Source organism: Ambystoma mexicanum, chromosome 10, assembly GCF_040938575.1.
Source record: "Ambystoma mexicanum isolate Mex_15411 chromosome 10, UKY_AmexF1_1, whole genome shotgun sequence".
In the NCBI taxonomy this organism is placed as follows: Eukaryota; Metazoa; Chordata; class Amphibia; order Caudata; family Ambystomatidae; genus Ambystoma; species Ambystoma mexicanum.
In genome coordinates this window covers 59,749,714-59,776,834 of record NC_090932.1, presented here as the reverse complement: position 1 = coordinate 59,776,834, position 27,121 = coordinate 59,749,714, and the positions used below count along the sequence as shown (strand labels likewise).

The window sequence follows — 27,121 nt, the reverse complement described above, 5'->3', positions numbered from 1 at the left end:
ACTCCTTGCGCACATGTGTGTAAATTTGGGGTAATGTCCAATATTGCGAAACCCGTCAAAAAGTGAAATATGTTGCCATTTCTGAATGCAAGCTCCCAGGAAGAGCAGATTTGGACAGGGTATACCCCCTGTGATATGTGATGGGTGCATGTAATTTTAAACAAATGTGTACCTGTGCAAATGTGTCTTTTGGGTCAAAATATAGATTGTGTGTAATTTGACAGGGGTGGGTTCTCTGTATCATAAACAGACCTCATCATGATGACACTTCATTTCATTCCCCCAATCAAGGGGAAGAGGATGAAGTGGCCAATGACAAGTGGAGAGGGGTAGAGCCTAGTGATGCTGCACACACACCCATTTTCAAAACACATAAAAGCAGACAGACAGGACAGATAGGGACCTTCAAATCCATTTGCTGCGGGACGCTCTGCCGGGAAAATCCATACTTTACCTCCATCAATCTCTAGAGAAAGCTGTGCAGAAAGATCCAGACTTCAAATCCATCAATCTCCAGAATCCAGAGAGAGAGAGAGCTGACCCAGATCACTGTGAAGTGCAGAGACCAGACCAGAGTCCAGTCTAAAACCTGACCAGATCCGTGGCGAGGCCCATTTAATTCAAGAATATAGTGTGAGTACCTAGCAGAACTGTGCAGAACCAATCTCTTAGTTAAAATAATCTAATCCAAGCTATTTTAATCTAAGTAGAACTGCCTCCTAACTGTCACCTGTCATTTTCTAGTTGCAAGCTGCACTTGTCACTTTGAATTTTAAAATTTCAAAGCCGAAAAACTACCTTTATTTAATCGTTCATAACTCCGTAACCGTTTGTGCTAGAGACTTGCAGTAACTTTCCTCTGAAAGCTTAGAATCTCAGCTTTCCTACGAACCTAGAACCGCATTCCTACCCCCGATACGTTTGCCGCAATCGCGAAAAACGCACTCACGAATTTGCCGCGAATTGCAAATTTCTCAACGTATGAAAACAGCAGTTTTCTTGCTTTCAGTTGCCAAAAATTCGTTTAACCTGCTAGTTACTCCTAGATCCTTGCTAAAGTGAGCCTGGACTAGTATTAACTTGATACCACTCACCCTGAACCTCTAGAGGGAATTAAAAGCATTTTAGCATATTTTTTACTTCATTGCCAGCACATATAAAAGCATTTTGGGCCTGTGTTTCCAACTTCTGTAGTGTAAGCTTGCTGGGGTGAACTGAATTACATTTGATTGCATTTCTGAGAACTGTGTGCTTTCCTTCCATTTCCTTGCATTGCATAAAGGGGGGGGATTGCCAGAGAAAAGTGATTACATTGTTTTGTTGAACGCCTATTGAGTATTTTCTGTACTGCATTTTCATTCCACCTTGCATCCATTTGAAACCATAAAGTATTGTTGCTATCTTATCCATCCTATAACCACTCATCATTGATTATAAAGAAGTGTGCTAGTGCCAGACTATCCATTATTGATTACTGCTCAGATTCAGTGTGATATTCAATTATTAATTTATTATGAAGCGTGATATATATATATATTGTTTAAATTATCAAATAAACCTTTAAACGTGCAAAACAGAACTACTTCTTGGCTCAGTGGGGTCAGGAGGATTCCAAGAGAGGGGTGTTATATAGGGGTAGTCATCCAGAACGCATGAACTGGACATAAAGATATATTAATAAGGGTTTCCATTCAGTATCCCAGACTGGGCATTGACTTAGCTGTAGTGTTGAATTGAATCCTCTTACAATCAACGGGTCAACAGCAAATCGAGTATATCCCCCACCCCTTCCACCTGACAGCCCTATGGGTTTTGCTGCTGCAGGTAGAGAGGCTTTAACCATGCGTCTGCCACTCATGAGATCAGGCATCTGTCACGGTCAAATAATATTAGTCGGGGACTCCATTTTTTAAATTAAGGACCTCAGAGCAAATACCTCGTATTTACCATCAGAAAAAGCTAACACAAATGTTAATGGTTGGCTCAAGGAGTGGGCAAAATTAAATATTATATCACTATCTTCTAAACCTTATAAAACACTGGGCTTGACCCTGAACTTGACGGTGAATTCGGACTACTATGTTTGCCCAAGTCATCAATGGCTCAAGGTTGTCCACGCATGGTCTCATCTCTCATGCAGTCCTGGGTTTTAACTCAACATTTTGTATCCTCAGACTTGTAGAAAACTATTGGACAGAAAGTCAAACTAGAAGTCACAGAATACAAAACGCAGGCTTTTGGCTAAAAATCCATTCCTGGTGCATCACCTCCCACATGATCGAAAGCATTTGTCAGCCCATGGAAAAAATGTCAGCTCTTGCCAAGAACCAGGTTCGCTCGGGGAGGGTGCAGTGGGGGATAGTGTGCAAATAGCAATGGAGACAGCGGTCTGCAGGTGGTATGCACGAACAGCCAACATGCCTGGAATTGAGACGTTTAGGGATCTGCTCCAAGGGTTTATCATGACCTGCTTGTCCAAATGGGAAAATGTCAATTTTGTAGAATTCCGGTGGGAAAAGTTTACTCCAGAGATTTCCCCGATGTACGTGATGAAGAGGGTGTGTGACAGGGTCAGTGGTCCGACTGTCACTGGAGTAGGGGGACCCCTCTCAGCCAGGTGTGGGAAGCCTACCAGTGTCGAAGCCAGAACCATTTTTACCAGACGGGGAAGGGGGTAAGGGGGCAGTTCCTGACCCCTCCCTCAGTGCCTATGTGTTTGGGCAGTGTCACTGCTGATCACCCGATACCGCTTTGTAGAAAAGGTGAGGTATTGGTTGGTGCTAGAAAGTGATATTGTGTTGTGATTGTTTATGGCTGGTGAGTGAATGAAGGGGTAGTGGCAGTAAGGAGTGAGAGGTTACTGAGGGGATGAAAGGAGGGGGACTGAGGGGAAGGTGCGATGGAACACTCCAATAGTGTGGAGAGGGGAGTAGTGTGGTTAGGGCAGAATAGTACTAGTGTGAAGAGGGGATAGTAGTAGTGTTGTGGAGAGGGGAGAGTAGTAAGAAGTAAGATCTGAGGGTGGAGGCAGATTGTCGAGAGAGACACACATCGGAATGACAGAGGAGGAAGACACAGGGAAAGAGGAGAGAATGTGGGTAGAGTTTGAGAGAGTTGAGCAGGTGGAGTAAGGGAGAGTGACAGAGATATACAGGGAGAGGAACCTTAGGGTCCCAAAGGAAGAAGGCATAGTGGGACTTGAGTGTCTGAAAGGCACACCCACACAACCCCTAAAACAACCCAGGAGTAGAGTAGGTCACACCTAACGTAACAGACATTTACATACAACAAACAACCCAGGCATTGAGCCGCACCCTTACGGATACAACAAGCCAGTGCACGCAAACAACCCATCTGCAACCCAACGCACACAGACACCAGTTTCTCCTGGTTATGGCCCTATCCTATCCCTCTACCCTCACTAACCAACCCTGTCCTCTTTCTTGCAGAGCCATGTGAGCGCATGGAGACTGCCCCTGTGTGGAAGCGGTGCACGGTATAAGACAATATAACAAAACACCTACGAAGTCCCTGAGTGAGTTAAATAGATACAGCATGTGCATTTAGGCCGTCACGTCAAGCCAGACGTAAGAGTAGCGGTCAATAGCCAGTTGGCCTACTAACCTTTGGAGTAGGGAGGCTTAGGTTAGGGAGGGACTTCATATTTCTAGTCGAGAAAGCCTATTAGCAGCATGTCAATAAAACCCTTCAACTTTCTTAGGTTTTGAGAGTTGGTGTGTTACTGAGGCCATCTGTGACATGTGCTTGAAATGTAAAGGTCACCAGAGAATGGTCACATATGTTTAATTGTTGAGGACGCTAGGAATATTTCTGTACTGAGATGAGGCAGGTAAACGCTTGTAAAGAAACCTTTCCTCTTGGCACATACTTGGGGTAATTTATTACATGCATAATATGGAAGATTGATAGGCATTGGCTTTTTGGAATAGATTACATTTTGGGTCTCTGAAGTTTAGATAGTTTCAGACTACCAGTGAAAATCACATGCATTTGTTAGACTCCACTACTTTCAAAACAACTTGAAAAGCAAGCCGCCTAGGTATTACAATATCACTGAACCAACCTTATTGCTCAGTAGGTAGCACATTCATTTTCAATCATTAAGACCATACAATGTCTCTTACTAAAATTATGCCAGCCAGCTCATTAATTGCTCAGAAGCAAACCCCGAATTTTCCCAAAATGAATAACTGATTATTTGCGAAGCAGATCAAGAATTGCCCCAAATCAGATCAGTAATTGACACAGGATTGGATGAACAATAACCGGAAACAATCAGTGGCGTGTCTCTAAATCCACTTAACTAAACTCTGATTGGCTCCTTAACTTCCCCTCCTGCCACAGTGGCTCTTACCTGGGGCCTTCAGAAGAGAGAGACATCACCAACTAGAAGGGCAGATAATGACATCAGTGACCATGCGATGAACAAAGGCTCAATTAGAGGGGAGAAGAAATGCACACAGTATAGACCAATAATGTGGAGTTTAGAGAGAGCAAACATGGGGTTCTTTAAATCTGATGCCTCTGTTCAATAAAACAGATTTGATAGATTGGGGCAATTGTATAGTGGGTTTCATAGTATATATATAATGCATAGTTTAGATGTATAGGTGACAGATTACACAGATTGCATGGCAAATAGAATAGGTAGAGCCACAAAGAGGATATACAGGGTTAACATATACACTATATGGCATAAACAAAAGGTAGAGAGGCAGAGAAATACAGCGACAAGGAAAGAATCATAAAAGCGCACAATTTAATGGCAGTTAATGACAGTTAATGGCAGTTAATGACTATGGTAATGACTAGAGACATTGTTAAATTACATAGTTTCCATATTGGGCAGACTTCCCAGTTGGCAACAGCCAGGGCCCACGTTCCTGATCCAAGCGAAACGAGGGCCGCATTCACATTACCTGCCAGTGAAATCTGTCGAAAGTGCTATAGCGCCAACCCAGGTGCTTAGAGCAATTATTTTGTATAAAGCAAGGGCCTGCCGAGAGCATGCAACCAATTGCACTGCACAAAAAAGAATTGCATTTAAGTGGGCTACTATGAAGATTGAGGCTGTCGCTCCAAGCAACACTCCTCTTCTATTTCCATGGCAGGCTGCGAGGGGCCAGATGCTGAGCAGTAGTGGTGCAGATGAGGTGTTCTAAATCAAGCCCAAGAAAAAGTGCCATGTGCTAGGCAGATCAGGGGGGAGTTTCAGAGAGAGATAGAGTGGGAGCTAGCAAGAGCCGCATTGCCTGCGAGTTTGTGCAGTGCTCAGAGCACAGGTTTGTCTTGGCTCAGTAGTTTCAATGCACAATCTGAGCAGGCGGATTAGCTCACGCACCTGAGCCAGGTGGCAATGATAAATTAATAATGTTGGAGGTGGCCAATTTGAGGCGTTGTTTAGATACATGAGATGACTGGAAAGACTGCAGGGACAGCTTAGATACACTTAATGCTAGACTGGACAGATACATTCAACAAACAGAATAGGTAGATTATCCAATAGACGGGATAGAGATTTGGCAATAGGCCAATCGGTTAAATGCTAGATTGGATAGAGAGAATTGGTGACAGGCCAAAAGGTTAAATGCTGGACTAGATACAGAGCGTTGCTGATACAGTGATAGATTAAATGCTGGACAGGATAGGACGATTTGACAGTAGACCGATAGGTTAAATGCTAGACTGGATGGGAAATTTGTCGATAGATCAATAGGTTAAAGTTAGACTAGAGAGAGAGATTTGGTGATAGATTAAAGGATAGGGAGATTTGGTTAAAGGCCGATAGATTAAAAAGTGGACAGGATTGAGATTTGTCAGTAGGGCAATATGTTAAATGCGATACTGGATAGAAAGATTTGGCGGTAGGCTGATAGCCCTATCTATTCCAGCATTTAACCTATTTGCAGATAGGCCGGTGGATTAAATGAGATTTGGCAGTAGAATGATAGGTTAAGTGCTAGGTTGGATAGGAAGATTTGGTGATACATTGAATACTACCCTGGATAGAGAGATTTTGAAGTAGGCCAATAGGTTAAATGCTATACTAGATCGAGATTTGGCGGTAGGCTGATATGTTAATGGTAGTCTCTGGATAGAGAGATGTGGAAATAGGCATGAAGAGTTAAGAATGATACTCTGACACAAGTTAGATATGATTTTGGTTAAAGACTTTCATTATAAAATAAAAGGGGTTGGGAAATGGCCCTTCTGCCCCTGCAGAGATTCCCTACTCAAAACTAAGGATCTGTCGATGTAAGAATGTCCAAAACAAAACCGTCCTGTGTCCAAAGTACTATTCTGGCCCTTGCATTCTAAACACATTCATTCTAAGGTGACAAGGATAATGTCTTTGGCCTTCAGTGTTTTGTACATTTTCAAAAGAAAGGAAAAATATATATATGTAACTCCCACAAAAAATCAAGGATGGGTATCCTTACTCCAGAGGGTTCTTCCCTTCCCCTTGATTCTTTGTCACTTTCGTGAGTTACAAATAACAGTTCTAGACAGTCCCATGGGACAACAACAAAAGTCATCTTCAAACTGGTTTTCTTTCTTTTTATGTGTGGTCGGGTTCCCTGATGTACTCTCCGGCCAAGGTTTTTGTTGCCAGGTATCTTAAACCAACACAGCCTGCTGGCTATTTCTTGTGCTTTATTCACTTTCATCTCGCCTGTTGTATTTCCCTACCAGGATTTATTTTACCCATTTGCAAATGCCAGGTATTCTCGCCTGCCAGGGCTTCTTTCTAAATGCACAAACATATAGCTGCCTGTATACTCTCCTGCCAGGGCTTCTAATATGTGAGCTCCTGGTCACTCGCCCACCTTTGATGGTTCTGCTTTTTAGCCTCCTTGGCTAAAATACTTAGTTTCTTATATATATGGCATCTTTAATGTCTCTTATATGCTTGCAACAAGCATTGACAAACTTGAAAGTCTCTTCTCTTGGGAAACTGTTCTTTCAGTCTTTCTCTCTCTGGTTTTAGAAACTGTTCCTTTTCTTTCTCTGGAGCGGTCGCTAATATGCCCCACTGTTCTCTCTGTCCCTTCATGGACTTACTGGGTCTTGATGGCGTCTCTCGGTTCGTCCGTAGTCTGCCAGTGGTGGTCTCCTGCTGCTTTCTGCTTCACCACGGTTTTCCTACTTACGGAGGCTTCCTCTGCACTTGTCTGCTTTGCATGGGATTCTGGTGAGCAAAGCGCAGTTCTCTGACAACGACAAATGCCCAGGAGTCGTCCACTGACTTCTGGCGTTCTCGCTGTGTGTCATGCCTTCTCCCTTCAGGTTCCCGAGCCGGTTGGCACCACCGGCTTCCTCCCAGACGTGCCTTCGCACAGAGAGGAGCAACTAGCTCCTGCCAGCAGCCTGCCTGCATGTTTCCCTTCAGTGATTTAAGTTTCCCGGGCACAGATTTGCGCTCGCTGCCACTAGAGCGCGGCCTGTACTCGTGGATTCCTGTGCTCTGCATTACTACGCTCCTCTTCCTCGTCCCAGTGTTGTGGGAATAGTAGTCCCTTCCTGAAAACACTGTTTGAATGTTTGCAATGGGTTTTAAAGGCAAACTAGGTTTGGAAGAAGAGTAGGTGGAATTGGAAAAAGAGTATTTTGTAATTTTATAAGGCAAGTTAGATTTTGAGAGTTGGCCTTTGGTGTGTAACAACGGATTTGTACTACTCTTCATGGGGGTGGGCGGCTGTTACAATAAGCCTATGAGGCCATGGGGAATTGGAGATGTATCTTGAGAAAGGAAAGGGGATGCTATGTCTCACCCGATGATACCACAACCCTCTCCCGGAGTCTACCTCTCCCCATGAGATCCTCCCTCATGTAACCACCCCCAGGGTCAGGATCAGGTAGCAGCTGCCATCACTTGGCCACACTGGAGGAGGTCATCACCGGAAAAGAAGTGATGATACCATTGGATTTATCACAAAGGGCAACAGATTAAAGGCTGGACTGTATAGGATGATCTGGCAGTAGGCTGGTGGACTAAATGCTAGAATAGATAAGGAGGTTTGGTGACAGGTCAATAAATTAAATGCTGGACTGGATAGGGAGATTTACTGATAGACATAGATTAAATGCTGGACTAGATAGAGAGATTTACTGATAGACATAGATTAAATGCTGGACTGGATAGGGTGATTTACTGATAGACAGATTAAATGCTGGACTGGATAGGGAGATTTACTGATAGACATAGATTAAATGCTGGACTGGATAGGGAAATTTACTGATAGACAGATTAAATGCTGGACTGGATAGGGAGATTTGGCGGTAGACTGATATGTTAAATACTAGACTGGTAAAAGAAATGTGTATGTAGGTTGATATGTTAAATGCAAGACTGGATAGGGAGATTTGATGATCGGCCAATAGATTGATGCTAAACTGTATAGAGATTTGTCGTTTGGGCGCTAGATTCAATGCTGGACTGGATAGGATGGTTTGGAGGTAGTCCACTAAGTTAAATGTTAGACTATATAGGGAGATTGGCTGATAGGCCGATATATTAAATGCTGGACTGGATAGGGAGATTTGTCTGCATACTTTATTTTTGTATTTGTAGAGCGCACTACAGCCCACGGGCATCGAGGCGCTATGAGGAAACGTAAGCAGGCTTGATTCAGGGTTACAAGAATGCGGTCCAACACAGATGGTTAAATGTTTGACTGGACAAAGAGATTGGGTGATATGGCAATAGAGTGAAAGCCAGACTAAATAGGATGATTTGCCAGTATGGTGATGGGCTAAATGCTAGACAGGATAGGGAGATTTGGCAGTAGGCCAATAGGTCAAATACAATACTAGATAGACATTTCGTGATACAGTGATACATTAAATGCTGGACTGCACAGGGAGATTTGGCGGTATGCTAATAGGCCAAATGCTATACTAGATAGAGATTTGGTGATACAGCGATACATTAAATGCTAGACTGGAAAGGGTGATTTTCCAGTAGGCTGATGGGCTAAATGCTAGACTGGAAAGGGAGATTTGGCATATATGTTAATAGCTGGACTGGACAGAGAGATTTGCTGATGGAGCAATACATAGGATAGGGATATCTGGTGAGAAGGCAATATATTAAATGCTGAACTAGATATGGTGATATGGTAGTAGGGCGATGGGCTAAATCCTAGACTTGATAGGGAGATTTGGCAACAGGCCAATAGATTAAATGATAGAGGGAATTGGTGATATATTAAATGCTAGGGTGATATGCCCATTGATTAAAAGGTGGACTGGATAGAGAGTTGTCAGTAGGCAGATAGGTGAAATGCTAGACTGGATAGAGCGATTTGGCGGTAGGCTGATATGTTATTGAGCGTCTGGCTAGAGAGATGTGGTGAAATGGTACTTGATTAAATGCTGTACTGGATAGGGTGATTTGGCAGCAGGCCAATAGATTAAAGGCTGGACTAGATAAGGGGGCTTGCTGATAGGACACTACATTCAATGCTGTACTGGATAGGGTGATTTGGCAGTAGGCCAATAGATTAAAGGCTGGACTAGATAAGGGGGCTTGCTGATAGGACGCTACATTCAATGCTGTACTGGATAGGGTGATTTGGCAGCAGGCCAATAGATTAAAGGCTGGACTAGATAAGGGGACTTGCTGATAGGACGCTACATTCAATGCTGTACTGGATAGGGTGATTTGGCAGTAGGCCAATAGATTAAAGGCTGGACTAGATAAGGGGACTTGCTGATAGGACGCTACATTCAATGCTGTACTGGATAGGGTGATTTGGCAGTAGGCCAATCTGTTAAATGTCAGACTGGATACAGAGATTTGGTGACAGGCCAATAGGTTAAATGTTAGGCTGGATACAGAGATTTGGTGATAGACTGATAGGCTATATGCTAGACTGGATAGATTGAATGACACATTTGAAAGGCGATGGGACAGGCTGTATAGATCAGATAGCAGATCAAATAAGCAGAGACGTAAGAAAGATGCTAAGCAGAGTTAATATAAGGTATACACTTTGGGGCTCTTGGCAATTCCCTGATCTGTCCAGGTTTGTAAAATAATAAAGTATACAAATTATCAGGGCGTCCCGAATGGACGAAAAACTCGAGTGAGACAGACAAGTGTGTAAAAGTGCTTTACTCATATTGAGTTCACTTGCATAACATATTTAACGTGGTCCTAAATACACAGGGCAAAATATGTTTCATTATACAAGTGTGCTTTGCTGACAAACAGCACAGGAATCAATGCACGTACAGTGTTAAATATGGGAGACAATTATTACAAAACATATTGCAAAAAGAGAACAACAGCGGGTTCCCATTCTATTTGGCTGGGAACCGAACAATTATCAGAATCCGCTGATTCAAACAGCTAATAGATGACAGTATTAACATTAAACACTGTAAGAAAAAATGTCGACACAGGTGTATTTTGGCAATTTATGGCGTGTTGTGATGCCAGTGATTAGGTGGCCTTCATCAGGACGGGGGTAATGTAAAGATAACAAATGGTTGGTCCGGTGTGGGACTGTGAAATGACAAAAAGAAACAAATGTTGAAGTGAGTCATTGAGTGACCATTCATGTATTTAGTTCATACATTTATAAAGGCTATCATTGCTTTGGTTCATTTTGAAAAGGCCCTTGGAGGGGGCTTACCATGTAGCATTTGTGTGGCACAGTATGGGACTCTGCCTTCATCAGTTGAGGGGAGTCTAGGAAGGGCCCATGGTGGCCTTAGGATGGATCAGCTGTGTGGATAGGAAATTAGGTAAGTTGGTGGGGAAGGGGCAGTAAATCACTCATCCCGTTGAAATGTGAAACATGAGCCTGTCACCCTAGTGCTCGCTGGGCTGGATGATCTGATCTCCCTAAATTTGAGACGGATCTGAGGGGAGTTGGAGTGCACGCCGCATAATTGGTACCCCCCTGAGTGGGCAGTGTACCTTTGTTAGGTGGTGACAGCAGGGGTATAGCCGGGTCTATTCTGGTTCCAATCGTGCAATGGGTGCACATGCGGGAGGATTCTTGCAGACATTGTTATAAAATCGCGATGACTCCCGATATCGTTAACGGTGTGGAGCGGTGATCATGCAGGGCGTGAATAATCTACAGAGGCCTCAAGAAAATACACTGATGACGGAAAAATGGGCGATTAGTGTGCTCGGCCCAGTATTGGCACGGAAATCTTATCATAACTGCTGTGTGAATGCAGCGGAGGTTGGCTGTCGACGTGCGATTCGTGCTGATTACAAGAGGGGCCGTAGCTCAACTGAACGTTTATCGCCATGGGTCCGTAGTCATGGCAACAGGGCCGTCATATGTGCGAAAGAAGGGCGGGCATGTTATAATGGTTGTGCATGCCAGCTAGAGCTAGGTGCCCCAGCTGCAAGAGTGTGTATATCACAATGCTCGTAATGTCACACAATCAGTCAATAATTGCGGAAGATGGACTGTGAAGTGATAGAGATATTGTGAAGGCGATGTGACTGTGCGGTGGTGGTACACAAAGATGCTATATGGTACTCAAAACCTGTATTGATGCTGCCGCATTGATCTGGGTAAAGCATAAATGTGCTAAAATGAGGGACACTGTAAGAGCGGATGCAATGACTATTGCACCTCCATACAGCCACAAATTCCAGTGTTGTCGCAAGACACCAAACGAAATAGCCCACCTGAAATGGTCTGTGTCACAAAATAGTTAAGGCTGGTGCAGGTAAGGCAGGTGACAATTTGATTTCACAGTCGAGCTAGCAATGGCGCTATGGTGGCCAGTGTCATTGAAGCGTGTATGGTGTGTGTCATTTAGACAGATGTAAATTTGCTAGTGCCCCACTTCGGAACCGTAAAATAGCACAAAAAGTACATGCCATTCAAGAGCTTGGACCATGAGAGGGTCTGTCAGCATTGGTGATGGGAATTAGAGATAATGCTGAAGTCATATAGAGGACAGCGTGTGAAGGACACCCAACACAAGTTCATTAGGTCCCCAAGAAACGGCTCCACTCGACTGTAAGATTAAGACCTTTGTTGACAGTGTCCAGACGGTGTATCCACCTCTGTTCAAGCTTGGTCAACTGTTTGTTAATATCTCTTCCCCTCTTCTGTGGGGAAACCATCTGAAGGACAAACCATTTTAGCCGCAAGTTGGTGTGCTTGTTGGTGGCGTGATGTTCAACTAGTGGTTTGTCTGGTACTTGGTTCTTAATACACGAGCGGTGCTCAGAGATTTGCTGTTTTACTACCCTGATAGTTTTTCAATGTACAATAAATGGCACGGGCATTCTTATCACGTAAATAACCATTATGCTGTTGCAGTTGGTGTTGGCTTGAATCGCCCATTGAATGTTGTGATGCTCAAATACTTTTTTGTTTTCGGTGAAGTTACACGCAATATGTGTCGACAAACCTGTGAACATTACAGGCTTAAAAGCCATTTCTTGGGGACCTAATGAAATTGTGTTGGGTGTCCTTCACAGGCTGTCCTATACTCGACTTCAGCATCATCTCCAATTTCCATTAGCAATGCTGACAGACCCTTGCATGGTCCAAGCTCTTGAATGTCATATACTTTTACAAGCAAACCTACATCCGCCTTAATGCAACACACACCATACACGTTTCAATGACACTGGCCACCTTAGCGCCATTCCTACCTCGACTGTGAAATCAAATTGTCACCTGCCTTACCTGCACCAGCCTTAACCATTTTGAGACATGGGCATTTCAGGTGGGCCATTTCGTTTGAGATCTTCCGACAACACTGGATGTTTTGGATGCATCGAGGAGCAATAGTCATTGCATCCGCTCTTACAGTGTCCCTCATTTTAGCACATTTATGCTTTACCCTTATCAATGCAGCAGCATCAGTATGGGTTTTGAGTACCATATTGCATCTTTGTGTACCACCACCGCCTAAAGTCACATCGCCTTCACAATATCTCTGTTACTTCACAGTCCATCTTCCTTAATTATTGACCGACAGTGTGACGTTACAGACATGGCGATATACACACTCTTGCAGCTGGGGTGGCCTATCTCTAGCTGGCAGGCACAACCATTATACAATGGCCACCCTTCTTTCGCACACACAACGGCCCCGTTGCCATGACTATGGATGCATGGCGATAAATGTACAGTTGAGCTATGGCAGCTCCTGTAATCAGTCTACTTGCACTAATCATACGCCGACAGCCAACCTCCACACAGCAGCTAGAGTAAGATTTTCGGACCAATACTGGGCCAAGCACACTAATAGCCAGTTTTTTTAACACAGTCCGGATCGGTGTATTTACATGTGGCTTCTGTAGACTATTCATGCCCTGCATGATCACCGTTCCACACTGTTAGCGATATCGGGAGTCATCACGTTTTTATAACAATGCCAGCAAGAATCTTCCAGCATGTGCACCCACCGCATGATTGGGACCAGAATACACCAGGCCATACCCCCGCTGTCACCACCTAACGAAGGTACACTGCCCACTCAGGGGGGCACCAATTACGTGGCATGCACTCCAACTCCCCTCATATCCGTCTCAAATCGACAGAGATCACATCAACCAGCCCAGTGAGCACTAGGATGACAGGCTCATGTTTCACATTTTGAAGGGATAAGTGGTTTACTGGCCCTTCCCCAGCAACTTACCTAATTTCCTATCCACACAGCTGATCCATCCTAAGGCCACCATGAGTCCTTCCTGCACTCCCATCAGGTGATGCAAGCAGAGTCCGATACCGTGCCACACAAATACTACACGGTAAGCCCCCTCCAGGGGCCTTTTCAAAATGAACCACAGCAATGATAGCTTGTATAAATGTATGAACTAAATACCCGAATGGTCGCTCGGTGACTCACTATAACATTTGTTTCATTTTTGTCATTTCACAGACCCACACCGGATCAACCATTTGTTGTCTCTACATTCCCCCCGTCCTGATGAAGGCCACCTAATCACTGGCATCACAACACGCCATAAGTGGCCAAAACACACCTGTGTCATCATTTTTTCTTACAGTGTTTAATGTTAATATTGTCATCTATTAGCTGTTTGAATCAGTGGATTCCGATAATGAGACGGCTCCCAACCAAATAGAATGGGAACCCGTAGTTCTCTTTGTGAAATATGTTGTGTAATAATTGTCTCCCATGTTTACCACTGTACGTGTTTTGATTCCTGTACGGTTTGTCAGCAAAGCGCACTTTTATAATGAGATGTCCCTTGTCCTGTGTATTTAGGACCACGTTAAATATGTTATTTTAATGAGCTCAGTATGAGTAAAGCACTTTTACACACTGGTCTGTCTCAGTAGAGTTTTTCGTCCATTCGGGACACCCTGATCATTTGTATACCTTATTAGAGTTAATATAAGTACATCATTAAAAATTAAAGAATCACAGAGAGATAGTGACAAGGAAATAAATGATAAAATCAGAGAATTTGATGTCAGAGGGTGGCTACAGTCCCCTAGCTCCTCCCTCCTGCCCCTTCCTGTGCCTTCCTTCAACATGCAGCTACGAGCCTCCACTTTGCCTTGGCTTTCCCTTCATGTGAAGACCAATTTAATGTTCCCCTTCACAAGAGATCCATTCCCAACAGAGCCCCATACGCATTTCCAAAGACAGGCTCTCCACCATAGGAGCGCTTCATAGGGAACTGTATCCACTCCTCATTCATTCCCAGCCAAATATTGCCATGCTCATTTAGGGTTCTGTTTTGTTATTATGGGCTGTATCCCCGGGAGGACAGACTGAAGGACCTGCTTAGCCTAGTTTTGGCCCAGGGGTCTGCCCCTGGACTCCGATTAACCCAAGGTACGCACCTGGCCGGCCCATGCCAATCTTTTCCAGGTCCTCATTCTTGACGTAGTCAAAGTGCGAAAGGCGTGTGACGTTGAGGTCATCCCGGATGCGGATGAAGTATTGCTGAAGTTGCACTTCCGCCAGGAGTTCCAGGAGCCAGTCCGTGCCCTCATCGGACTGCATGCTATCAGTCAGCTTCTGCAAAGACAAATGGGGAGGCAGTGTTAGCGACGGGCAGCTAGTAAACGCAGAATTCAATCCCGTACCAAGCATGCAATGCCTTCATGGAGCAGGAATGACGCATCCTTTAGTGCACAGAATCCAGCACCATAACAGTAAATAAAACAAAAACTCTCAGAGCATAGGGTGGCAAACAAATAATGTAAGAAGGGAGAAGGAACTCCGGGTATGTTCCCATTTTAGGTGGAAAGCACCAAATACAACCTATAGTTTATCGCCTCAGTGAATCCGTCTTCAAGCATAGAAGAGAGGCAACGTATTAAAGTATTAGCTTCTGGTTCCCGGGACATAGCTCCTACCTAATGGGTGATGTCGGATACCCAGGAGGTGCTTTTTGCTCCTGGTCAACAAATGCTAATTTTGACCCCTGTATCAAATACCGAACTGAATGAAACCTTGAAATTAAGCAAATTGAATACGGAATTGAATAAAGTGAACTTTATGTGGACAAAGCAAATAGCAGATAACAGCCAAAGGGAAATTTCCCATGCGAAAGCAATCTACGGAAAAGATCACAAGTGTGAAAGAGTGCCATAGAAAGGTGGGGCATAAACGAGACCATCATAAAGTTAACTTTGTGAATGACTGCAGAGCGGCAAGGCCAAAGACTGGCAAAAGGTGTGTGCCACATTATGGCAGAGCCAAGAGGGTAACCAGGAGAAGCTAAAGGAGTGCAAAAACTGAAAAAAAGCCAAGAGACCAACAGAGACACTAAGTGAATGTGAGTCTCTACACAGGTGCAGTGCAGAAGAACCTGTGTGGGCTGAAGAGTCTAGGGATCCTGGTTGCGCAACCTGTGGTGGGTGGACTGTGTGGTCTGACGACTGCACTCAGACCAGTGAGCCCCGAATTGTGAAAACCAAAGACATTGTGAAGCAAACCAAGGAGAAGCACTGAAAGTGAACTGGTGATGCAATCCAGAAGAAGGATCAGGTTAACCTCAAGTTGTGTTCAACTTTTTGAAAAGACTGAAACAAGTCCAAGTGGCTGAGTTAAAGTCATGGGGAAGGGAACCCTGAGACTTGAGAAATTGCAAGTGTTATCTTGAGAACAAAGCCTCAAAACCCTTCTCTTTTGAAATGTGTTGCTTGGAACTTGGGGAAGGGAACCCCGAGGATTGTCTGGAACTGTATTGCCTTGAACGCGAGAAAGATAATCTTGAGTCTTTTGGGGAGCTGAAAAGGAATCTACGTGCTGGATAAAGCTCTGAACTGTGTGTAAATCACCATTTGTTGTATTATTGACATCCCTACATATGGATTAGCTTTAGTTGTGAGGGCAAGGATAGGTTTTGGGCACAGAGAGATTTAAGTTGAACTCTTTGACTCACACTTTACTTACATTCAGGTTTGAAAATCCCACCTCAGCATAGGGCAGGTTAGGCCTTCTACCATCCTGGCATTTGATTTAATGAAGCATTTTATTTTGAATTTTGAATCGGTTGTCTGGGTCTTGCTTCATAATGTCTTCACAGGACCCAGATTCTTTAACTCACTGGTATTTGTATGATCATTAACAATATGCAATATGCAAATTATGACAAGGGCTTTGAAGCTGAGGACTTGAATCCATAAGTGTACACATGGCAGCCCACTAGTGATTTAATCTTCTGATTGGGCGCAAACTGGACCGAAGAAAGCCTTTATGTGTGCTCTTAATGTGCATTTCTGGGGTGGATTAGGCCTTTTATGTGATAAGCCTGAGAAATGAACCTGGGAAGGTTTCATTTCCTCATGTTGACCATTTCTAACTCAGCAGAGCAAAAATGAAAGTTAAATGCAGTTTCAGTTCTGTTCTTACACTTCAGACCCTCTTGGTTAAAATTAAACCTATGCTGCTTCCCACAATGCTGCATAAGGGCTTACATATTTTCATGAATTTGTTTTACACTCTAAAATACATAATAAAGACAGTCACTAAAATATATGCTGTTTTTAGATCATTACATTGTACTTTAGTTTTCTTGTGCTTGATGTTTGAGGGTCAGGAAGTCACATGACTGTGATAGGCCTTACCAATGTTAATCTGTGCACTCCAAAACACTTTATTAAAGATGGCCATTTAATAGGAATTACATTTTCACAGTAGGTACACTTTCTTTGGGTGGCTGTATTCCTCAGGATGTAAATGCACTCCAATAGATGAGGCAAAGTTCTTGTTTGATTCTCAGCTTTGTCTTTTTGAACTGTGTGATGTGTCAGGAATGATACTCGGACACAAGGTGGACATGGTTTTGGCTAAAGACTTATTAGAACACAAAAGGGGTTGGTACACTAGCACAGTTTCCTACCTAAACACAAAACTAGGGATCTGTTAGTGTCAGAATGTCCAAAACAAAACTGCCCAAAGCCAAAACACTATTCTGACCCTCACATTCTAAACAAAGAAATTCAAAGGTGAAAAAGAGAATGTCTTTGTCCTTAAGAGTTTGGTAAATGTTCAAAAGAAACAGAAGATGTGTAGTTTGCACAAAAAGAAGTTTCTCAAGGATAGATTTTCTTGCTCCAGTGGGTTCTTCCCTTCCCCTGGATTCTTTGTCGCTCTCTTGTATTATAAATAACCGTTCTTGATGTTCCCTTGGGTCAACAAAAAAAGGTCTCTTTAAGCTAACGATCTTTTTTTATGGGTGGTCGGAATACATGGTGTACTCTCCTGCCAGGATGTTTGGTTCTGCAGTCTTAGACCACCACAGCCTACTAATTCTTGTAGTTCTTTCACTTTCAACTTGCCTAGTGTGTTCCCCTACCAGGACATCCTTTACATCCTTGCCACTGCCCGATACATTCTCCTACCAGGGGCACTGCCTGGTATACTCTCCTGCCAGGGATTCTGTTGAATGCACAAACTTACAGCTGCCTTATATATTCTCCTGCCAGCACTTTTCGGGTGTGAGCTCCTGCTCACTTTCCCAACTTTGATGGGCCCGACTTGTAGCCTTCTTTGCTAATATGCACTTTTCCCCTCCCCCTCTCCTATGCACTTGCCCGTTCTCAAGTACACTGGGCCTAGTAAGATCGCTGTTTTGTTCTCCCCTGTTACCCTCCCTTGCCTTGTCGCGCTCTGAAACACTTGTGTACAAGTGCGATAGAAATAAAAAATCAATATCAATAATATACTTGGTTTCTTATATATTGGCTTTTCAGTCTCTCTTTCCTATATTCTTAACATACATGGCCAAACTTGAAAGTCTCCCCCTTTTGGAAACTGCCCTTTCCGTTTTTCTCTCTATGGTTTTACAAACCGTTCTTTTTCTCTGGTGGTTTCATATGTTACATTTATTTCAGTGTGACTTAGTTGCAGACACACCCCAGTGTTCCCTCTGTCCCTTCGTGGACTCATTGGTTCTTGATGGCATGTTCTGTTGTTTCTACGGCCTGCCGTGACTGTTTTCTGCTGCCTTCCGCGTCGCAACCGTTCTTCCACCGGTTTCCTGCTTCTTGAGGCTTCCACTGCACTCGTCTGCTTTGCAAGGGATTTCGGTGAGCAAATTGCTGTTCTATGATGCTGGCGAACGCCCAGGAGCCCTCTGCTTGCTGCTGGCATTCCCGCAGCGCGTTACCTGCTTTCAGCAGCCTTCTCCCCTCAGGACTCCCAGCCAGTTGGCTCCACAGACTTCTTCTCACATGGAGAAGAGCAACCCGCTCCTGCCAGCAGCCTCCCTGTGGTTCTTGCTTCAGTGATTTAAAGGTCCCGGGCACAGGTATGCGCTCATTGCCAATAGAGCGCTGCCTGTGCTCATGGATTCCAGTGTTTTGCATTACTCCACTCCTCTTCTTCGTCCCAGTGCTGTGGGGATTGTGGGTTTGGAGGAAGAGTATCTAGGACTGGAAAAAGTGTCTTTTAGAATTTTACAAGGCCAGTTGGAATATAAGGACAGATTCACCCTACCCTCCATGGGTGAAAGCGGGGAGCTATTACAATAGGCTATCGGGGCATGGGGAGTTGGAGATGCATTTTCAGAAAGGGAAGGGGATACCATGTCTCATCAGATGATTCCACCACCCTCTCCAGTAGGTTATTTCTCCCCCATGTGATCCTCCCTCATATAACTGCCCCCAGGGTCAGGGTCAGGTATGGCCACATGGGGAGAGGCTACCCCCGGGAAAGGGCTGATAATACCATTGCATTCATCACAAATGTTTCACATTGGCTAAAAGAAAATATGTAATCTACATCCTTGTCTTTACAGGTGAAGACCTTCCTCAAAAATTATGGCCATCCAAAAGTCACTTTCAGCATACTTACAATGTTATTGGGTGCTTATATTTTCTTTGCACTTTGCAATGGCCTTCAATTTGAACATGGCAGCCAGCAAGAAAACAGATAACCGTTACGCTTCTCAATGGTTTGCAGTACATGGGGAACAAATGAAAAGGGATCAGATGGAAGGGAATGAGATGTTATGTTATGTTAACGGTACTTGTATAGCGCACCGTCACCAACGGAATTGGTCCCCAGGCGCTCTGGAGGATCTGCAAACAGGAAGGACGGGTAGGGTTAGTCGGGAAGAGTAGAGAAGGAGAGTGGGAGAAGTAGTGTGCTGTTGGCAGCTTCTGCTCAGTATACACTGAGTGCTGGGCTTTGGTGCTAGTATCGGCGAGGCCTCGGGTGCTGTGGGTGAAGTTTATGTGTTGTTGATGCGGTGTGGTAAAGTGTGTGTGGATTGCTGGGAGAGAGATGGCTGTGTGGTTTTGTGTGGGTTTGTAAGCAGAAGATTGAGGGTTGGGTTAGTGGGGTCTGTATCCTGATTCAGGTACTTATGGTTCTGTTAGAGTTGTATACCTGTGGGTTGATGAGGAAGAGAATGAGGAGAGGGCACAGGGTTGGGTGGAGGGCACCAGGTGAGGAGAGGGGGTACAGAGGGCAATAGGTGAGAGAGCACACCAACCGACACCTGGGAAGGACTGCAAGAGAGGCCACATAGTGAGGAAAATGTGCACACAACCTGTGGGAGCTGCCTTTCAGAGGCAACAGCCATGGGGAGAGTGCTCTCCATTTTGCTGGAGGTGAGCCCGCCACTGGCTGGCAGTTTGTACTAGCACCCACCGAGTTCCTGCATACACGGCATGCATGCAGCAATATGCACATCTACCCTGATGTGTTCACAAGTTTCCAGCTTAGCACTATAGACTTCCCTAGTAAGCAGGGGCTTGCTAGGTGGAAGTGATGGAGAGAGGGGAAGGGGTATTCGAGTTCCATTATCACATGCCCAAGTCACCCCCACAGTCAGGAATATGGGAAACTTGGCCATGCTTCTTGCTTTGATGAGGGCAACCTGGCACATGCCTGATCTGGAGAATTACTATGCACCTAGAATAAATCCTTCTGGAAGAGTCCTCTTGTAGAGCGACCCCTCAGTTGTGAACTACTATTCGGACTTCTGATGGCGCATGCATAGCAACTATGCCAACACCCTTGCCAGCAGCATGGCCTCCAAGGTTCTCAATGGCCCCAGTGCCAGAGCCATGGTCTCCAAGATCATCAATAGTGTATATGCCTAGCCCCTGGCCGCAAGGCCATTACCAGCACCCTGAACTTGTAGTTCATCAAATGGGTCTCTGCCAACTCCCTGACTTTGGAGATAATGTATGCCAGTTCCCTGACACTAGAGGTCATCAACTGGGTATGTGCCAGCACACTTACCTTTGAAGTCTTCAACTGGCTCTGCCCAGCACTATGACCTTGGAGGTCAACAACCGAGTCTGCTCCAGCATCCGGGCACCAGGGTGATAAATATAGAGTGTACAAGAACCATGGCCCCTGAGGTCATCTATGGGCTTTGTGCCAGCACCGTAACCTTGTAAATCAACTACTGGGACTTTGCCAGCATCTTGACAGCAGAGGTTGTCAATTAGGTCTGGGCCAGCAACCTGACATGGCGGAGGTCATCTGTGACTATATGACAACATTCTAAGTTCTGGAGACCTCAATAGGGTCTGTGCTTGAAACACGACTTCAGAGGTCAGTGGCACACATGCCAGATGCCTGAACTAAGAGTTAATCAATGAGGTCTTCAACCGCATCCACACCTGCAAAGTCATTAATGGAGTCTGCGCCAGCACCCTAACCTCATAGATGGGGGTTGTGCCAGGACCCTGACCTGAAGGGCCATCACTGTGTCTGTGCCGCCACCATGACCTTGGAAGTCATCAATGGGGTGTGTGCAGGAACGCTGACCCCCGGGTATGTCAAAGGAGCCTGTGTCAAGTACCATGACCTGAGGTAATCAGTGGCCTCCAAGCAAGAACCCTGCGGTCTGCACCAGCACCCCCCACTGCCAAAGACGAGGCTTTGCACCTGGAGGTTCGCAACAGGAGAATGCGACATGGCGCAGCTGGAGAGAAACCAGAGCCATGGGATGTGGCCGCCCGAACAAGAACAGAGTACCTCAGGGGGTCGAGGCAGAGTCCAGAGGACGGACCGCCCACAAGATTCTGCACCGAGCAAGCAAGAACCAGGAGAAGATGCCCACTGCAGCAGAGTCTAGTTGATTCGGGCAAGTGGCTATGCAGCAAGACAAGGGCCAGTCGGATTATATAGCCCTCCCAGGGCGCACCGCTCGTCAAACAGGTACGTAGTGGCTTCCGAGGCACGGGAGGCAGGTGCAAGGCCAGAGAAATAAGCCCCAGTGTAGGGAAGAAACAGAGAAGCCTGGAGAGAGAAACTGAAGGAAGACCCGGTGTGGGGAAGAAACAGCCAAGTCCCAGAGTGGGGAGAGAAACCAAGAGTCGCCCCAGTGTGGGGGAAGAGCAAAGAAGCCTGGAGTGGGGAAAACAGACAGAATCCCATTGTGGATGAAAGAACCAGGAAGCCCAGAGTGGGAAGAGATGGAGAGAAGCCCCCATGTGGGGAAGGAACCGAGGAGTCCAGAGTGGGAAATGGGCAAGACTGAGAGAACCCCAGACTATGGGAAGGGGAAATACAAAAGTCTCTCCAAAAGGGAGAAGAACTGTGAGACACACACGTTTCAAAGTGAACCAGAAAGACACGGCTGGAATCATGGAATGGCAGTATTACAGAGTTAGGGCAAGACTAGGTGTTTTCGGAGAGAGAATAAAACCATGCCTCCTTATAAGTCTCCTAACTCTGAATTGCCGCAGCGCAAATGACGGTAATATGTAATAGGGCCATTCTGTAAAAAAAAAAAAAAACAAGAAAAAAAAACCATGGCTGGCCTTTCTGCTTCTTAGCCGGCATTAAAATGTGATCTGGGCAGCGACAGCGAAGATTCCCTGGACACAGTGGGGAAACGCGTGGGCTGGTGATGCAGGCAATCCATATCAGAATCACCTAGATGTGGTAAAACACACAGAAACATGCATGCGTAGGGTGGGCAGCCATCCAGCATTTTAGGGAATGGTCCTGAATCGCGTGTGCCGCATTCCCAAGAACCCCCTCTACAGGATGGGGGCAAAGTCCTGACTTTGCTTCTGGCTTGATCAAAGCCTTCCCAGTTCCTGTTCACACTTTCGAGTGAAAGTTTGGTCCTAGGGCAACAGAGCAGCTCTCCCAGGAGCCTGTGAAACATCTTACCACGTGACTTGGTGTCAACAGAGCATTGTAACGAGAGTAACTAGACGCTGGTGGGATGAAGGTGCCATAGTCCCTTCAGAAATGCAAATGGCCGGTCATGAAAAATGGGAAGCGCACATAATGCTGCATTTTGTGTGAAAGAAAGACTAAACCCAAGGGAGATCTGTGTAGGCGTGCTCCACTTTGCATAGTGCTATTGTGACCATCCATACAGGATGGGGAAAGTAAAGCTCAGGCCATATGTGTTTTGTTCAACGTGGTTTTTATTAAGTGTATTTGGTTTATTACAAACCTTTCACAATCAGCAAAGAAAAAATGTGTTTGGCAAAGAGATCAAGCATAACAAAAATCAAACACAGGCAAGTAGGGAAAAAGAGGTCAAGAACAGAAAAATCCTTATTAGGCTAAATCTGACTTGAAAAAGCCATTCGAATTAAAAATGGAGTACTTAAAGAGTATTTAAAAACAAGATTATGACAAAATAGACAATAAAACAACACGTCATCTTAGTTATACCAAATTCACTATTTACAATGCATTTTCTTTATCGATAGGGTCTAGCCTTTTACGGGTTTGTTCTAGAAATTTGACCGTTACAAAGTTTCTTTTTGGAATTTGACAAGCGTAAATTAGACTCCACCATTTCTCCGAGTCTAGGCCGCATAAATCAACAATGTTGCTGTTTAGATACAAATTTCGAAGATCTCTTAGTTTTGTGCAGAATAGCACTAAGTGGCTGAGTAATTCTTCGCCTTTTACACAGTCTGCACTTTGTACATATCTTTTCTTTGGTGTATCTTGCCTTTGTTGTTTTGTTTTGAAGAACATTCAATCTGAAGCGTAGTAGCAGATCTCTTTGTTTACAATTTGGGAATGTTCTCAGATAGTCCAGTATAATGGACATCACACCACAATTTGTTTTCAAGAGTGTGTGAGTTTTTGACAATGCTCTTTTTATTTCAGTGTTTCACCAGTCCTCTGCCCAAAGCATTCTTTTTACAGCTATTGGATTTTCTGCCAATGTTTGAATTTTAAGAGTAGACTCTTTTAAAATTCGTTCATTTTCTCTTTTCCAATCTTCTACTACTTTTTCTTCGAAGGTGTTATTTTCGCAAAATATTTCGAATTGGGGAGGCGTCAAGTTAATCATTGTTTTTCTGTACAACATCAGCTTATTATAGCAGATGTGTACGTATAGAGCTGTCAGGCTAAGTTCATGGCGAATTACCGTCATTGGGGTTGCTTTCGGTATCGGTAAGATGTTTTTCCAGAAAAGCCCTCCCAAGGTATTCCAAAACTCCTCTGAGATGTTCATACTAGTCTCTGCTCCATATGCTAGTGTTGGTATTACTTTGAGCCTGTAGAATGTTATAACAGGTCGGAGGGAGAATTTTCCATATCTTTTGTTGATGATCTTTGCTTGTGCTGTTAGATGTTTTGTTTTCATCTTTAGCATCCTTTTCCAGGGCTCTTCATTTTTTATTCCACTTAATTGGATGCCCAAGTATCTCATTTCATCGCATGGTTTTATCAGCGTTTTGTTCACTTTCCATTCCTCATTCTTGCTTTTTTTCCATCTTTTATCACCGAATATCAGTATTTTGGTCTTGTCTGCATTTATTTCTAGGTCATTTTTTTCTATATATTTTTCAACCTGATTTAAGGCTCTTTGTAGACCAATTTGTGTGTGGTCTAATATTATCAGGTCATCAGCATATAGCAGATGGTTGACCGGTCTGCCATTTAGTCTAGGTGGAAAAGTTCTACTGTTTTCCAGGCAGTATTGCATGTCTTCAATATAAAAGCAGAAAAGAGTGGCTGCTAGCGGACATCCTTTTGTTGTTTTTATGTCCTTTGATAGGTTGCCGCCTTGATCTAATTTAACTCTTATTGAAGTTTTGGCGTACAGTTCCTTGATTGCTTTCAGGAGATCTGTAGGGCAGCCTTTAGAGGCCCGTTTTTCCCAAAGACGTCTTCTGTTCACGCTGTCAAAGGCTTGGCGCAGATCAATGCTGGCTGTGTATAATTTTTGTTTGTTTGTGTAGACTCTTTTTTTCATCAATCCTAATATCAGGAGATTCAAATTTGCACCCTACATTTTGAACAAAGCCCGACTGCCGTTTATCATGTGTATTTGAGTCTTTGATCCATGTTTTCAGTTGTTTTAGCAAAAGAGTGGCAAAGATTTTCCCAACACAAACTAGTAAAGCAATTGGCCGGTAGTTTTTGGGTTCCCTCCTATTACCTTTTTTGAAAATTAATAATTTAATACATATTTAGATCAACTAAACCTAGGAAGATTTTAGGTCAATTTCTTAAATTGCCCACAACCTGGTTTCATCACTTACCCAAAGTGTGTGATCCTGGGCAACCATTTAATCCCACTGTGTCATATGTGAATAATTCAAAGCACATGTTATTATATTATCATGTTATTGCGGCAACAATTGAAGTTGCAAGCTACTAGCCAGACATAATTAACTTGCCACCTCAGACCTATACGCACACCATTTCTTACTCGCCAAGAGTCAGATATCACCATCCAGTGGCTAGTGGCCAGTGAAAATGTTGCACCCCGATGTGTTTATATCCTGTTATTTAATGAAGGAGACATGCTGGAAGGCTTTGCATGGTGAAATACCGAAATCACCAAAAAAAGCCTTGACACTGGGGGGGAAACCCATGGCAGTTAAACCTCACCCATGGTTGAATATCTATAGAGTTGCCCCATGTGTAATAATATTGCCATTCATGTATTTCACACCACAGGTTAGTCACCACACGGATGGCATGGCAATTCCTTTACATGCCACTACCTATGCCGATTCTGTATCAAAGACTGACAATACCCTTTCCTGCAGTTACTTATTTTGGTGGCAACGCATATGCAACACAGGTTTGCCTGTCTTTTGCCCCACATGGCCTGGACAGAGCTCTGACAGGTGAGTGGCCTGCATGTACAATGGTCCTACTGTTTAGTTTGTTTGTGCTGTGTATCTGTTAAAATGCCATCTGCCCCTAATATGACAAAAAAAAGTTGATAGGGGGTTGGCATAAATGACACCGTATGGAACCCGCACGCGGCAGCCCGCTTCTGATGCACTGCACCTCTAAAGTTGGCCACCCTGCATCCATGCCATGTTCCGTGTGGCTGAAAATAGGGCCATAAACCACTTCCACCATTGGACTCATGCGAGGGCTGCATCATGGCAGGTGAACAGCGCCGGGATTGCTTATTCCTGCAGCACAATTACTCACAAAGGCTGGGTGTGTGACAAAATCACTACTGCTCGGCAAGAGTACAGGGATGATCAAACCACCTACTCATTCCCCTCACTACTACTAAACCAGCCACCGATAGGAGATGTGCGAATTCACTTGTTCAGCCCCCTTAGCACACATGGATAGGTGCGCTCCTGTGCCAAGGCGTTAGTTTCAGAGAGGGCACCAAGGCAGCCATCTACGCTTGGCTGACTTCGTATCTATTGCTCGATTAGTTACCCTGAAAAATCAATCGTTCAGGGGAACACTTCAGAAAAAGGAAATTAAAAAGGTCCGAAAAATAAATAGTTATGGGTTTATAGGTTTGCCAAAATTATAGATTGGATTTTGCATGTGGGTGTGATGCTGTGTTGCGCTTTTTTCAGTAAAATGTTACCTATCTTGGTTTTAAAAGCAGTGTTATTGACACACATTTTGGGAATTCATTGTAAGTGTGGCAGCCCTAAAGAGAAGGGGCGTGTCAGCCACTTGTATCGCCTCAAAATAGACAGTCTCAAAAGAGGGGAAAAAAGGGGGAGTAAAAATACTCCCAACAAAACGTAGGAAACAGACCCAAAAGAGCCTTTCCCCTGCTTTCCCCCACAAAGCTCCATGGATATGTCTGGACCAGTAGCACACCAAGTGCCACAGGAGAAACTTCTATTATTTGTGCCTGAACTGAAAAGGGGCACATGCACTTGTTAATGGGCAAATACAAAATTACAAAAACATTTCTGTTTCACAGTTAAAACATGGTGTCACTTGCTTATGCAAGGTTATGTCCTATGTTCAGTACTTTGGCGAAAGCGCTATATAAATAACACACTCCATTAGGCAGGGGACTTACTTTTTTGATCCCTAACAATCATGCTAACTCCACTTCAAAATCGTATCTTAGGGACGGAGCATGTAGAGGATTTTAATATCTCAGTTTTGTAATTCGATATAGAGTACTATCTATTTTCACATAAATCATGCATTTTCTTTCTGGGCCTGACTTTTTTATTTTCAAATGGTTTAATCTTGGTAGTGAGGTTATTTAAACACAACAGTGCGAAGAGTGTGTGTACTCGTGAAATCACTTGCCGAAAATGGCCATTGACTCGATAAGCACACCCTGCCTATAACATCACCGGCAATAAAAGGGGGTGGGAGGATGGAAACCAACATTTTGATCGATTTTTAAAGCCAAACGAGGAGAGCTGAACGCATTTCCTGAAAATGTCTCCGCTTTCATAGTCCAGTGCAAATGACTCCTGGCAGCTAGCAGAGCCAGTTG

General features: G+C 44.3%; 1 protein-coding gene across 7 annotated transcripts in view; it reads right to left on the bottom strand.

Annotated features, from left to right (window-relative positions):
• The window catches only part of TNK2 (tyrosine kinase non receptor 2), a 503,525-nt gene that overhangs the window by 288,230 nt on the left and 188,174 nt on the right, over positions 1-27,121 (bottom strand). For all 7 annotated transcript variants that reach the window (XM_069617503.1, XM_069617505.1, XM_069617507.1 and 4 more), the window contains exon 2: positions 14,829-15,006. In XM_069617503.1, coding sequence (XP_069473604.1) covers positions 14,829-15,006 — 178 coding nt within the window. The remainder of the gene's footprint in view (positions 1-14,828; positions 15,007-27,121) is intronic.